This window comes from Festucalex cinctus, chromosome 20, assembly GCF_051991245.1.
Source record: "Festucalex cinctus isolate MCC-2025b chromosome 20, RoL_Fcin_1.0, whole genome shotgun sequence".
NCBI lineage: Eukaryota > Metazoa > Chordata > Actinopteri > Syngnathiformes > Syngnathidae > Festucalex > Festucalex cinctus.
The window spans coordinates 20,645,714-20,660,493 of NC_135430.1; the positions used below are offsets into that span (position 1 = coordinate 20,645,714).

The following is a 14,780-nucleotide window of genomic DNA, read 5'->3' on the forward strand; positions in this document are numbered from 1 at the left end:
TTTGTGTGTGTGTGAATCGATTTTTAAACTTCCATTTTTAATGGAAAAATATTCAACAAAACGTCTGACTTCGGGTTCGGATTCACACCTTGAGCATGGAAGAATGTTATATGAACGGAACATTAAGCCTTAATATTTTATTTTAATGCTGTTCAAACATGAAACTCTATAAGACTGAAATTTCAGATAAATAAATCATACATTTTCATATAAATCTTACACTCTACAAGCTTACTGATTAGTATTTTCTAAATTTGAATGAAAAAAATCGCAACAATCGACTTATAAATTCGTATCGGTATCGAATCGAATCGTGACCTGTGAATCGTGATACGAATCGAATCGTCAGGTACTCGGCAATTCACACGCCTACTAGTTACCCAACTGAAGCATTTATTTTCGTTGGCATGTTACTGAGCAGCAAACGAAGGCAGCGAATGTTGGATTTGTCCATTTTTCTCATGAATGTTAGCATGATTGTATGATCGTATCTGTCATTAGCGACATTTAATGATGCTTAGAGATGACGAAATGCACAATCGTCAATATGAATCCAGCATCACGCAGGGACGGAATAGAAGAATGCAGTAGGAGCACCTTTGGCCTTTGTCAGCTTCTTTCGAGATTAATCAGTTGTCGTCTGTTTATAGGCTACTTGTTTCTGGCACACATGAAATGAACTTTACTCCCCCCCCCTATAATAAAGTACCAACATGTCCATCTTGCACACGGACAGATGGGAGATATTTACAGCTCATTTATTAGGTTAGAGCGGGTTAAGTGTCACAGTTGGTGTTTGTGTCAACGAGGCCTAGATTTGTATTTTTTTTTCCTTGTAAAAGACAACCTCTTAATGTGAAACATCAATATCATTCGCCAATGAGAAAAAAAAAATCATATTTTGCTTATAATAAAACCTGAGAGCTCTTATGTTGCTATCTGCATGAAATAGCTGGTGGTCCGTGCTTTCATTTCTGCATTGCAAACAGGAAATGCTAACAGCTCATTTGCTTTTGATGACGGGTAATTTTCCAAAAATGTCAGATATGGGCCACAGAGTGACGGCAAAGTCACAAAAAAATATGACGTTAGGCGTCAAGTTCATTCTTGGAAGGACAATTTGATGCACGACAACATCACTGGGTGACTTTTCACCATAACCTGTCGTACGTGCTTTTCACTGCAACTTATCAGCGGCTCTGTGGTTGATTGTGCTGATTGCGCCACCAGGCAGACGATGATGCAGTCCACCGCCTTGGACAGGAAGTCAAGCCCTCAGAGGAGGAAATGAGGAGAGTGGAGGAGGAGAGGATCCAAGTCCTAAATAACATGGAGGAGCTTGAACAAAAAATGAAAGAGCTGGACAACCAGATGGAGGAATCTGCTCGAGAGGTCTGGACATTTATTGTACTAAACATTTGGGTTGGATATATTTAAGGAGAGAAGTATATCGCATCTATCCGTCCTCCATCCTTTCCCGCTGAGTTTCATGGGCTCAAGAGTTGAATTTGCTGATTCTTATTCCAACTGCTCCAGTCAGAGTTGTACGTCACAGCTTGATGAAGCCAACAGCGCCAAAATCATTTGCAAAAAAGACGAAACATAATATTGTGGTCACCAAACCGTACCAAGTTTTTCTCTGGGAAACTGTTTCTACCAGTCACTCCCTTACAGGTTTCACTGTCATTGCCCATTTGAGCGTTGAAGGCCAACAATCGATGAGCCCGACTAAATCTAGTCAAAATGTCCTCAGTCTTACACACCGGCTTGGCTCCTTTCCTGTAGGCGGAGATAAGGCAGCCTTGGCCACTCCCACAGTTGTCATGTATAATTATTAATATTTTCAATCACCCATTTTTCCACTTGCTTTTGACTGAAGATGACATCACCTGTGCTGAGGAAGTGGCCAATGAGCAATCATGGCTCAGTTTGCTGACCACACCCAGAAAACAGGTGAGCCATGATTGGTCGTTACCTGCTTCCTCAGCACAGGTGATGTCAGCTTCAGTTGACAGCAAGTGGAAGATTTTGTTTTGAAAGTTATTCATTGTACAAGAAAAATAGTCATCAAATTAATTCTGGACAAAATATTAAAGAGGTACTTTTTGGCAGTCAAACATTAATATTTTGTCGATAATAAATTTGATATTTTCATTATTTTTCCATGTACAATTAGTACCTTTAAAAACACATTTCGCAACTTGCTGTCGACTGAAAATGACGTCACAAGGGCTCAGCTAACCAATCACAGCTCAGCTTGTAAATGTCACATGACCAAACCTAGAAAACAGCTGAGCTGTGATTGGTTACCTGAGCCCTTGTGACGTCATTTTCAGTCGACAGTAAGTTGCAAATTGTGCTTTTAAAGGTACTAATTGTATGTGGAAAAATGATGAAAGTATCAAATTAATTATAGACAAAATATTTATTTTTTTATTGCCATAATGGGCTAAATAAGTGAAGTATCGCTTTTACTTTATACTGTTGAAAATGGTTCAATAAGTCAAGTATCCCTTTAACTCATTCACTGCCATTGACGGAAAAAGACGTCAAATGATGCATTTTTTTTTTCTGGGCTGGCAGTGAATGTGTTAAGTGGAGAAAAAGTACAGTAACAATGAAATCCCACAATGTGTTGATTAATAACAGAAAGCAAATCATTCAGGGATGTTTCTTTTGCTAAGGTGGAGGTAGAGCGAGCTCTTGTTGAGGCGGAGCAGGAGTCCGAGTTAGCTGCCCTCCAGCAGGAAAAAGAAGCCCTGGAAACACTTCACAACAAAATAGCCGACATGGAGACCAAATCTCAGCATGAAAAAAACAAGGTATTGTATTCCCATTCTTTGCTAACTGGAGAGCGAGGACAATATTCTTCGTGATCATGCCAGAGCTCCAACACCATTTGGTCAGAAAAGCGAACATTGTCGTTCATGTGGCAGTTTTTGTTTTGTTTTTTTTTCATGTCAAGTAGCCAGTGGGGAAAAAAAGTATTGTATTGCAACATGGCAAATGGACAGCATGTGTGTGAGTGTAGCTATATATGCTAGTCAAAGACACACTTACGTTTTGAGGTCGTGTGACGAAGCAGTAGGTGCTAATCCTTCTCATGCTGTCTCTGATCCAAATATATATTTGCTAATTCTGCCCAGGGTATAGCGGTCACCAAGTCGCCGTATATCACACACCCACACGCACTTAACTTCCACATGGACGTTGTGGCTGGATGCGAATTTGAGTATGTACCGATGGCATTGCCAACAAGGGATAAAAGGATTTCATTTTTAATACTGCACATGAGTCAATTTTGATGGACGAAGGGAGAGTCAGCTTGAATGAGATCATTCTTTGTGCTCTTACGGACTTGGGATGCCTGTGTATGTTCAAATTAACTCATTCACTCCCAGCCATTTTCACAGAAGCAGTCCCGTTCGCTCCCGGCTGTTTTTGCAAGGCCCACACAATATTGTGTTCTATTGCTATAAAAGCATGGAACCTACCAAAAGAAAGATTAAAGTCTCTTCTTTTAACAGGAAAAAAAAGTATGTTTCTATCTGTTTCCGTTTTGCAGCAATTAGCATTAGAAGAGAGATAAGTTTCATCAGTTTTCACAAATCTATTTCAAATTGTAAGTAGTTGAGCTTTTTTTTCTACATGGCCCTGGTTGATCTCCTTTGCTCTGCTGCCACCTGCTGGCCGTTTGTGTAATAATAATAATCCAGCAAAACACAAACAATTCTCAGACTTCCCCTACCAATTTCATTTCTGCAACCGTTCTTTGCAGTTGAGAGGCTGCATCAAAGCCTTCTGTATGCTCTAGCATTTAAAAAAAAACAAAACAAAAAAACAAAAAAACAACAACGTATAAATACGTCTTTGGGACACTTAGAACATAAAAAACGTATTTATACGTTGTTGGGAGTAAATGAGTTAATAACGTATGTGAGTTAACCCTCACCCGAGCCATTCCATATTCCACAGCCCTTTTCCGTCACCCTTTTCAAACAATCAACAAATATCGAAAGACTTACGAGCTCTCCATCCTTAAGCAGATATTAATTCTTCTGCCATTTCCCTATTTCGCTCCCTAAATGCTCAACTTGTCAATTAGGTAACTAACAGTTGCTCCCCCCCAGTCCCACTAATTCTGCCATCCTCTCTGTGTGCTGTGTGTGCTGTGTCGTGTCTGTGTTTTGTCCCGGTGTTACTCGGTGCGCGTCACCCACTTTGTGTGTGGTGCGGCCTTGTGTGCGCACGCATGGCCGTGCGCACGTGTATGTATAGGCGTGCGAGTTGCTGCAGGCAGAAAAGGGCAGAGTAGAGAGATTGGCTCAGATTGTGTATGAGCAGCGCTCCCAGCTGGACAGCTGCCCTGAGGCCACCAAGGAGCCCCTGCAGGAGCAGCTAGCCAGGGTCAGTACATGCACGTCAACACTCACTGCTCGCATGTCAACGTGCCTTTGACGGAGCCACTGCAACTCACATTCGAGGGTGAGGATAATGCTAACTTGATGCATGAGGGGTCGATATCAGATTGGAATCTTTAGCTACGTTTTGTACTGCCTGTTGTGGTTTTGTTGCAAGACCATGATTCGATACGTTCTCAAACGTAAATGCCTAATTTGTGCTTCTATGCCTGTTTTTGTGTGTGCGTCAGGACTGCGAGGTGCTTGAGAGCGAAACGAAGCGATTCGAGGACCTGGAGTTCCAGCAGCTGGAGAGAGAGAGCAGGCAGGACGAGGAGAAGGAGAACCAGACGCAGCAACTTCTCCGAGAGATCGCCGACTATCAACGGAGCACTGTGACTCGCAAGGTTCTGATTTACCTCCAGTTTTATAGCTTTTGATGCATTCATTGGACTACAACCATTTAGGAAGCTATTTCTTTTCTTTTCTTTCTTTTTTTTCCAGGAGCGACTGTTGACACTGAAGAAGCAAGGGGCAGAGATTACCCAGCAGGCTGAGCGAGAGAAAGAAAGCTTCCTGAAGGAGAGGAGCAATCTTGAAGCAATGCTACGAAGGGTACAGAAACCTTCGTTTGGATTATATTCCTCAAATGGCCTCTATAAATATGCAAATGCAAAATCAGACATCATTTTTTTGTGAACTGAGTACAATTATTTTGTCATGTTATGAAGGTTGGATCCCAAAGCGCAGACACAAATAAGGTTTGAACTATTTATTCATATCGAGACAAAAGAGAGTTGCACAGATGAACAGAAAGTAATAATCCGGCAAAACACAAACGATTCTCAGACTGCACCTACCAACGGTGAATCGATCTGATTGGTTGTAGCAAAGTAAAGGACTAAAGAATGACATCACCTAAAGGATTAAAGATTGACATCACATAGCCTAAACTGAAACTAGATGATGGTTACATCAGTACAAAACGGACACTTGACCTCACATTCGTGAACCCAACTGAACAGGTCATGAACTCAAACTTAACCCTGGCATGACCCCAGACATGACAACTAGCATTTCTGCTTGAAATTCTGGCTAACATGAATGATTTTTATTTATGGTATGCAACGTTAATTTACATTAAGCAATTTAGAGACTCTAAATTTCATTGAAAATGTCTTTGAAGGAGGACTTTGCCATTTCATTGCAAAACCAGACAACTCCAAGAAAATAATTTAGCTCAAAAACAGTCTCGTGCAAAATATTCACACAACTATAGAATTACACTGAAATTGTTTTATTGTTTGCGAATAAAAATAAGCAATAAGGAACTATACAACTTCTTGAATTGACACTTAATCCTGGACCTTTAAAGGGCGAAACAAGTAACAAGCTATCTTCTTCGTTGCTGCTATTCTCCAGATCCTGTCGACCTTTGTTTTCATTGAGTTTAATATAGTAGTTGGCATGGCTCTATTTTTTTTCGTCGTTTTTTTTTTTTTTTTTTTTTTAAGAAAAAAAAAAAAGGCCTGGCTCTATTTTGTCAAAATGATGCTTGACGGCTTTTGCGTTTGACCTCCTCACGCAATGCCATATTTTTCAACGTTGTCTATTTCCCAGGAGAAAGAAAATCTTGCTCCTCTCGATCGAAAATATGCTGACCTTACTGGTGGCCAGAGTTACACGTTAAGGGAGGTAAGTGTGATTGACAGCTGACACGCAAAAAGACACGTACGCACCTTTCCTGGCAAACAATGATCAAAATTGTCTTTTTATGTCATATTGGCCGGGCTTCCCTCCTGTGCTTGCGTGCTAGGATGCAGCCGCCCCGGCTCACGCGTGTCGGTCATGTAGCAGCGGTTTCCATGGCGCTGCCTTTGTCACAACTTCTCTTCCGCTCGACTTGTGTGACCTCGCATCTTCTTTCATTTCTTCTCTTTTCCTCAAGAATAGTGAGGTACTGTCTTCATCTACATTTTTATTTAAATTGTTTCTATCTATCTATCTATCTATCTAGATAGCTAGCTAGCTAGATAGCTAAATAGCTAGCTAGCTAGCTAGATAGCTAGCTATGTAAGCTTCATGAAGCACTTGTGATATTTTTTTACGATGCTAGTTGACATTTTAAACCAAGGGCACCACCTAGAGGAGAAAAAAAAAACATCACAAGTGCTTCCCATCACTGCTATCTTGCTATACAAAAGTGACTAAACGGCTTTTTTGGACTCCCGTCATGTTTGCGCCTCATCCTTGGTCTCTCCATGTGGCGCAAGGGCTACGTCACAGTCAGTGAACTGAGTGAGCTCTACTCACAGTTTGAGGGGGACCCAAAACATGCCCAAATCCACATCCCAACTAATACCTCCCCTGAGTCTGAAACAAAACTCTCCGCTGATGACATCGGAGAGGATGAGGTGTGTGAATTTGTGGAAGGAAAATGATACCCGTTCACATTCATTTCTCCCGCCTCCTTTATTTTATTTTATTTTTTTTCAGTTCTCTGATGATGTTTCTTCTCCTCTTTCCAAAGCTCTGTCAATCTTCTTCTTCCTCTTCCTCCTCCTCCTCCTCCTCCCATCAAAATCAGTGCCCCTCCTCCAAAACAATCTCTGTGCACTGGCCAGAGAACATGGTGACATATCGAGAGCCTTCCCCCCTCCCTGACTCTCCCCCACCCCCACTTCCTGTCAAAATGATCCATCTCCGACACAGGCAGGTAACTTTTTGTGTGTGCAGCTGCCCAAATTGTGTTCCAAACCAAATCTATAGTTTTGCTCATACGTTTGTGCAATCTGGTTATATATTGGCAATATTTGGAAAGTGTGACTGCATGGTGTGTCCATTTAATGGTTCATTTTAGTTGAGTTATTACTATAGTCGGTTCATCTCGCTGCATGAGAAGGCAATAAAGTCGACCTGATGTATTAATTGCAGATCACTGAAATGTATGCCACATTTTTATACAACCACAAGATGGCAGCAACATGGCATCCATCCATCATCTGAACCGTTGCCGCTGCTTCGCCTCAGTGTTGAGTAAATTTGACCTTGAAATGAAAGATTTTGTGTATCTTTTGTATTTGATCAGCATTTCCGACTGCTGGAGGAGAGGAAGCGATCTGACAAAGATGGCGGATCCCATCTTTGTGACACGTTACCCAGGAAGAAAACTACTTGCGCCACGATGCCCCAGTTCTCAAGTGCAACACTCGGACGCAGTTTCCCAACTAAGGTACTTGTTAATCAGTCTGTCTGAAGGTTAATGTTCAGCTTAAAACTGCATTCTCACAAGGCCCCATATTTGCATGAAGACTAATTGTATAACTGTTAAGCTATACTTATTTAAATACAGTGTATGTGCAGATCTAATTTTGACACATAATCCAGTTTACTCTTGTTTTCTTATCCTCTTAATGCCGACGACGCAGGTTATTGCAACATCTCTACTTTTCCTCACTTGCATTCATTTTGTGCATTTGCTGTCAGGCCCATCCGCCATTGGTACAGAGCACGAGCTGTGGAAGCTTTCTTCCCAGAATGATGTCCTTATCCAGCAAGGAAACAGAAAGCAGACGCCTGCAAAAAGGTGAGTTTGCACACAAATAAAAAGTTGAGTATATTTTAGGGGGCATTCAAAGTATTTGAAGGGTCATTATTGGGTAAGGATTTAACCAGACCCATCACAGTTCATTTGTTATAAAAACACATAAAATATGTATTCTTTTGTATTATTATTGACTATTATCGACAATTTTATTACCATCTACAATTCAGGAAATCTATCATTTTGGACATTCATGGAAAACTTTCTACAATGGTCGCACCAAATGGTGCACATAACATTTTCAAATTAAAGTTATGAGGCTAACAATTAGCTATTGAAACAAAACAAGCTAGCTAGCCAGTAGCCACACAAGTCAAATTATAATTAAGATATGTAATTGTTGGACAAAATTATTCAGTTGCTTAACGGCTATTTTTTTTACATACTGTAGTTATTATGAGACCGTACAATTCTAATAGCTGCTCCCATGATTTCTTGACTGTCTTGTGGTGATACAAACTCCTGTCTTTAAATGCCTTTCAAAATAAAAGGTCCCAAATTGGTTATTTCTTTTTGGTCACAGCACATGACAAGTCATAAAATGGGCATCATCAGACAAATTTGTCCGTCAGTAAGTGAAAGATTAAAATGACTTCTTTTGAAATTTTGGGAAAAATGATTTACGCTACTATAGGAAACTACATGGAGCTTCATTTAACTTTTTAAAAAGACATGCTAATAGCCTTGGGATCTCCCTGAAGTTGGTTAGAATTTGAAAACAAAGATGTATAGTTAGTCTAAGATTAAAAAAATAAAATAAAATACTTCCATATTTTCAACATTCACAGTTAAAACTTTGTTGAAACACATTTCAACAAAGTTTAGTTTGACTTTTAGACATTCGTCTGTCTCAACAACTTCATGTATTATTTTATCATATCCAAAACTGCTATTGAAACATTTGAAAAAGTTTTTTTCTGGGCCTGTGTGCTACTTTCTGTGTACGTGTGTGGTCCCTCCGTCCCTTTGCTCTCTTGATCTGGCACATCAGATGGGCGTGTCTGCTATTCCTGGCAGATGCTATCAGCTTGTGTGTTTGTGTCTTCTTCCTGCAGCCAGAGGCTGCAAGTCCGAAGACTTGCCGTTATTTCTGCCTTCCACTGCTCAGCAGTCGCACATTATTTTCGGCATTTTTAGCGTCTCCTGCGTGCTCGACTATTTAACACGTTTTTGTTTGTGTAGTAGTTACACGACAGCAGTGAAGGATTTTTATGTATTTATTTTGTTTTACTTATTGAATATATCGGAATGTCAGTCACACTGGCAGGACTTAGCGATGCAGAACCGACGCCGGCCGGGCAAACTGCTCTCCAAGAGGGAGCGGCGCAGACGGGTACAATACGCATCGCGTCGGATGAAAGTTGCATGCTCAAAACCTTTTTATTTTGTGTCAAGGCCAGCAGCCAAGCTCCAGAGCGTCATCCCAGACCAACGTCTACCTCAATGCCTTTGACTACCGTGACAACCAAGCCTTTGACACCATGAGCGTGGACAGCAGCGACTCCATCGAAACCAGCATCTCCGCATGCTCACCTGACAACATCTCCAGGTGAGGTGCACATTTTTATAAAAAGTCTAACAGCTGAAATGTTATGTGAAACAAAAAAATAAAACATTTCTCACCGATCAAAAATGAATGTGTGAGTTTCCAAAAGGATGTGCACAACTGTACTTGCTTGAGTTTAGTTTAGAGTCCTCTTGATTAGTGTCGGTCGGCTCAGGTTACACAAGGCGAAGAGTTTTGTGTGTACCCTCATCGTAAAGCCCCTCGGGTTGATGAACTGAACATGCGAGTATGATTTGGGGTCCAGTCCCCCAATCTGGACTAAAACCATGTGTGCTTTCGTTCCCTCTTTTTTTTTCTTCTCATTCTAAACTTTAAGCCGCCGCCTTCTTTTGTTCCACTTGACAAATTCTGCATTTTTTTTAAACTACTAGCAGACTGAACGGGTTGTGTTGTAGTTCTGGTCCATAGTAAGGCTCCTATTGAAGGCTGCTCACTTAGATTTTGGAATACTATTTTACTGTTTGACTAGTATTTATTTATTTTTTTTAAAGTAAAAGATGAATGTGGGTTTGTAGCGCTGGTGTGCAGTGACAATGAATGTGAGTCCCCGTCATCGGCCAAGGTAAGCCAATGAAATGTCGAGTTTGTAAATAAACACATTTCTTGATATCATGAGTGACAATTTTCCTTAATGCATTTCATCTCTTCATTTCTTCACGCCAATACTCCCCCCACCCCCCCCCCCCCCATGCATTTTTTTTCTTGTTGTTAGCTTCACTCACTCTCCTTCCTGCCCCAGTTTGTTTACACAGTCTAATGTGCAACATTTATCATAGCATTGATGTGACATCATCCATTTCCCTTCTGGATAAGAGAGAATTTGTGTTTTTGTCTTTTCAAAAATGTCCACTTTCATTGATGAACTTCAGTAGATGCCAAAAAATTTTTTAATTAGAAATTAAAAAAAAAAAAAAAAAAATAACATTGAAAAATAAATAAATAAATAAATTTAAAAAAAAAGTGTTTTTTATTCAAATTAAAAAAAATAATTAAATTAATTTAAAAAAATGTGTTTTGTATGTTCCAGTGCAAGTACTTCAAATGTGGCCAAGTTAGAGGAGATGGAGCGTCTGCTGAGAGAAGCCCAGGCAGAAAAGAACCGACTTCTTGAGCACAAGGTGATAATGAAGACCTCAAAAACATACGAGTATTGATATGCATGTACACACTGGCCATAAGAGCAGACACACTACACACAATCTCATAACAAATCCCTCATTTACAAGCACAATAATTACGATGTATCTCATTGCATGAAATATCCAATTTTCCCTTCATATACTGTAAAGTATTTCATTGATTGCCCTCAGGAGCGAGAGATGGAAATTCGCAAGCAAGCACTGGACGAGGAGAAGAGAAGGCGGGAGGAACTGGAGAAGATGCTCCAGGAGGAGACCAGTCGGCGGCAGAAACTCATCGACCGTGAGGTGAAACTACGAGAGAAGCAGCGAGTGCAGGTGAGAGGGAGAAATGATCCAGAAAGGAATAGCGAGCAACCTTTTAAGAGATGGCACCCATTTTTTGTTTATTTTTTTGTTTGGGTGACCCCAATTGGACAAAAAATATACCTGCACCTCACATGCATATATTTTAGTATTATGTGCATGATGCCGCAAAATATATAAATAAATAATATTCAGTCGCTATTTCACTGATTTCATCTATCACAGATGTGGTCTGGAATGTAACCGCTTCTATTATCTCTTTGACTGCCAAAAACGTTTAATCACGATTCATAAAATCACAATGTATGCCGCCATGAACGTTAAATGACGTCAACTACGTTTTATTTTTATTTTTTTTTAAATCAATGGGCAGTGCAACATTAAGAGCAGCGCTGCCTGGTCAATGGGTTGTGGAATCAGAAACACTCACTAACTATGGCCACCAGATGGCAGCATTGTATCTTCAATGGGCTGCCCGTGTATCAAATTACAATGAAAGATGACGAAACGTTTTCAAGGATGACGTTTTGATAACGTGTGGCAGTAAAAGAGTTATACAGTAATTTAAAAACTATATCATTTAATATATCTGTTTCTCTTTCATACAACCATGCATACTCATAAATCTTTGATTGTGTCTCCCAGTCCCGACCACTCACGCGGTACCTTCCGGTGCGAAAGGACGATTTTGACCTGCGGGCTCACATTGAGTCGGCGGGTCACAGCGCCGACTCGTGCTTCCACTTGTCCATCTCGGAAAAGACGTGCCGAGGTTACCTGATCAAGATGGGGGGCAAGATCAAGACGTGGAAAAAGCGCTGGTTCGTCTTTGACCGTAATCGACGGACACTCTCCTACTACGCAGGTTGGAGTTCACCTTCATTACGGCGTTTTCTTCGATTATACTGTGATTTGTTGACTTTTTTTGCATTTGTATAACATAACGTATGTTAACGTGCTGTTGTGATGTGATAATTGCGTAGACAAGCATGAAGCCAAGCTGAAAGGCGTCATCTACTTCCAAGCCATAGAAGAAGTGTATTATGACCACCTGAAGAATGCACATAAGGTACGCATGTTCACACTTGTCCATGTATTAAAAAACAAAAACAAAACAAAAAACTTCACATTCCCCAATGATGTCACTATGATAGTTTCCTATTTGGCAAATATTGTCGTTCTGCCTCTTCCCATCGTCTCCTGTAGAGTCCCAACCCCTCGCTCACCTTCAGCGTCAAGACTCACGACAGGGTCTACTACATGGTGGCCCCTTCCCCGGAAGCCATGAGGATCTGGATGGACGTCATCGTTACAGGCGCTGAAGGATACACACAATTCATGTTGTAGTGCTTTTTTTGAACGCTATATTGATATTTTCGCAGTGGAACATTTTTATCTTCTACATGGACAAATACCCGATTTAGCTGTTACATGCCTTGTTACTAAATGACAAACAGAAATGATTTAAAAAAAAAAAAAAAAAAAGTAAGGCTTTTGTCGTACTTCCGCAAGTGTAGTCTATCTGACACTACCTCTTTTTGTTATTGCAAAATAATTTTTCACGTAGCGGTTAAATACTGATGAATCAGTACAGTCAACCTTGCTAGATTTTTAACCTTTGTATTACCGACTTAGAAGATAGATCAATTATACATTTTGTCAAAACAATAAATATTACATGTAAATTGAGACTTTTGCTGAGCAAAACCTTATTTTGATTTGTCCTATTTTTCCTCAGGTTTTAAAAACGTGCAACGTGATCCAAAGGGCTTATTTTATGGCTGCGTGCGTACACTAACAACTGAGCGTCTTGTGCTGCTCCAAGGTGCTTCGCAAATACTGATCAACACAACGCATACATATTTTTCACATTGCTGCATAGGATAAAAATTGAAAACGGGCTCAGAAATAAAGCGCACCCAGCTGTTAAAAACATTTAAGTTATTTTAAAAATAGTTAGTCATTCATCCACATTATGATTATTTCTGTGCCTAAAGGGATGGATGGATGAATGGATTTTTTTTTATGCATATACTGTCGTCTATATTTTTAATAATAATAACTATGTTTCTATATACTCTATGCCAAATGGCCTGTACTGACAAAACATAACTGTGGAAATAGTGGCTGCTTTTCAACTGTCCAGAGAGCGAGGGCGCGAAAAAAAAATGATGGTACAGTCATGTACATGTATAATATTAACAAGCACAAGGGCATATTATTAACTGGCTTCCATGCTGCTGATTATTGTGCTGAAGTACACTTACTTTTATTGGTTTGCTGTTATCACTATTAATTTAATGTTTTTTTGTTATTTGTACCTGGAAATCACTATCTAACGGTTTATCATACTTTTAATCCTTAATATTAATGCATCAATGTCAACCTTTTTCATGGAATTCTGAACAAAAGTTCATGTATGATCCATGCGAGGTTCATTTATTCGTTGCCATGCCTTTGTTGATGAAAATGTTTGGTTGTAGGTTATGAACAGATCTCAGTGTTCCTGTCACTTTTTTGTTGTTATTATATCGTCACCCCTTTAAAAGAATGGCCTCAGTCATTTATTGTCAATTTTTTTTCTTTTCTTCCTTATTAAACATTTTAGGATGCTGGCCACCTCTGCTAAAAATATTTTACATTAGTTCAACAGACCATTCAATTCTACCTCTGAAATTAAATTATTAATAAATATAATATAATCAGTGATGATCAATAATCAATAATGATTTGGACCATTATTTTTGGAAGGTGACGATATTAATGCTGTTATCGTTGCACGGATGTTCATCTTTATATCCCATTGTTAAATAATAAACATACCTAATTTTCTTCTAATCCATTTCTATGCTTTAGAAACCCACTGTTGACACTAATGCCTCTACACCAGATCAATACTTTTTATTCATTATAACACAACTGCGTATAAGCTTGTACAGTACAAATCGACTTTCCTTCAAGTTCTGCATAAAAGTCGCTCTATTGCTTCACCATGTGGTCAATAAAGGTACTACAATCAATTGATTTTTTTTATTATTATTATTATTAACGGTTCATGTTTCATGAAACAGTATCACTACATCTTTTGCCGTGTTGAAGGTAACGTTCACCAAAAAATATAATTGTATAGCACATATTTGTCTAACATGAATAAAATTAAAAACAAAAAAACAAACCAAAAAAAAAACGGAAAATCAACTTCAGCACCTGCTGTGGCCTGACAGGCACTTTTTTTTTTTTTGTGGATTTACAAAAAAAAGAAAAAAAGTCATACAATGCAACATACAGTATTGCATGGTGAGACTCAAAAAATCCAGGCACAGTTCACATCGCTGGGAGTCATTAAATTATAAACTGATAGGCGCATTTGCTGTTAAAAAAAAAAAAGTCAGGCTCTATCTGGGCATTAGTGGAGCATGCATGATGTAGGAAAAGCGTTAATGTAACATCATTAACATTTTAAACTCCACAACGCACCTTTAAACTCAGCGACAGGTCCAGGATTATTATTTTCTCTCTCTCTCCCAGGGCTAAATTGTAGCTTGACAAATTAAATTTTTGGTGCCAATCCAGCCAATAGAGACAAATTCAAGCTACAATACTTATACAACAATAGTTCCGTAAATAGTTTACTTTTATTAGTATACTACTGACACACAATATTAAAAACAGTCAGCCTGTCTGTGTCTGTGACCTCAAAAGTTTCCTTGATATTGAGAGCAGTCGGCCATCCAGTGGTTGAAGTCAACAAGCGCTGGCTCGAA

At 39.5% G+C, this 14,780-nt stretch overlaps 1 protein-coding gene across 6 annotated transcripts in view; it reads left to right on the forward strand.

The window, feature by feature from the left end:
- phldb2b (pleckstrin homology-like domain, family B, member 2b) overlaps positions 1 to 14,036 on the forward strand; it is a 36,274-nt gene extending 22,238 nt beyond the window's left edge. For 2 of the 6 annotated variants that reach the window (XM_077509011.1, XM_077509014.1), the window contains 17 exons: positions 1,231 to 1,392; positions 2,685 to 2,822; positions 4,279 to 4,407; positions 4,652 to 4,807; positions 4,905 to 5,015; positions 6,021 to 6,095; positions 6,217 to 6,357; positions 6,674 to 6,814; positions 6,931 to 7,116; positions 7,489 to 7,632; positions 7,887 to 7,986; positions 9,400 to 9,553; positions 10,599 to 10,689; positions 10,882 to 11,028; positions 11,662 to 11,881; positions 12,000 to 12,085; positions 12,223 to 14,036. In XM_077509011.1, coding sequence (XP_077365137.1) covers positions 1,231 to 1,392; positions 2,685 to 2,822; positions 4,279 to 4,407; positions 4,652 to 4,807; positions 4,905 to 5,015; positions 6,021 to 6,095; positions 6,217 to 6,357; positions 6,674 to 6,814; positions 6,931 to 7,116; positions 7,489 to 7,632; positions 7,887 to 7,986; positions 9,400 to 9,553; positions 10,599 to 10,689; positions 10,882 to 11,028; positions 11,662 to 11,881; positions 12,000 to 12,085; positions 12,223 to 12,363 — 2,322 coding nt within the window. In that variant the 3' untranslated portion in view covers positions 12,364 to 14,036. Of the gene's footprint in view, positions 1 to 1,230; positions 1,393 to 2,684; positions 2,823 to 4,278; positions 4,408 to 4,651; positions 4,808 to 4,904; positions 5,016 to 6,020; positions 6,096 to 6,216; positions 6,358 to 6,673; positions 6,815 to 6,930; positions 7,117 to 7,488; positions 7,633 to 7,886; positions 7,987 to 9,399; positions 9,554 to 10,598; positions 10,690 to 10,881; positions 11,029 to 11,661; positions 11,882 to 11,999; positions 12,086 to 12,222 lie in introns of those variants that run through there. The other 4 variants (XM_077509012.1, XM_077509013.1, XM_077509015.1 and 1 more) reach the window with 4 other exon arrangements.
- Positions 14,037 to 14,780: the final 744 nt, after the last annotated feature.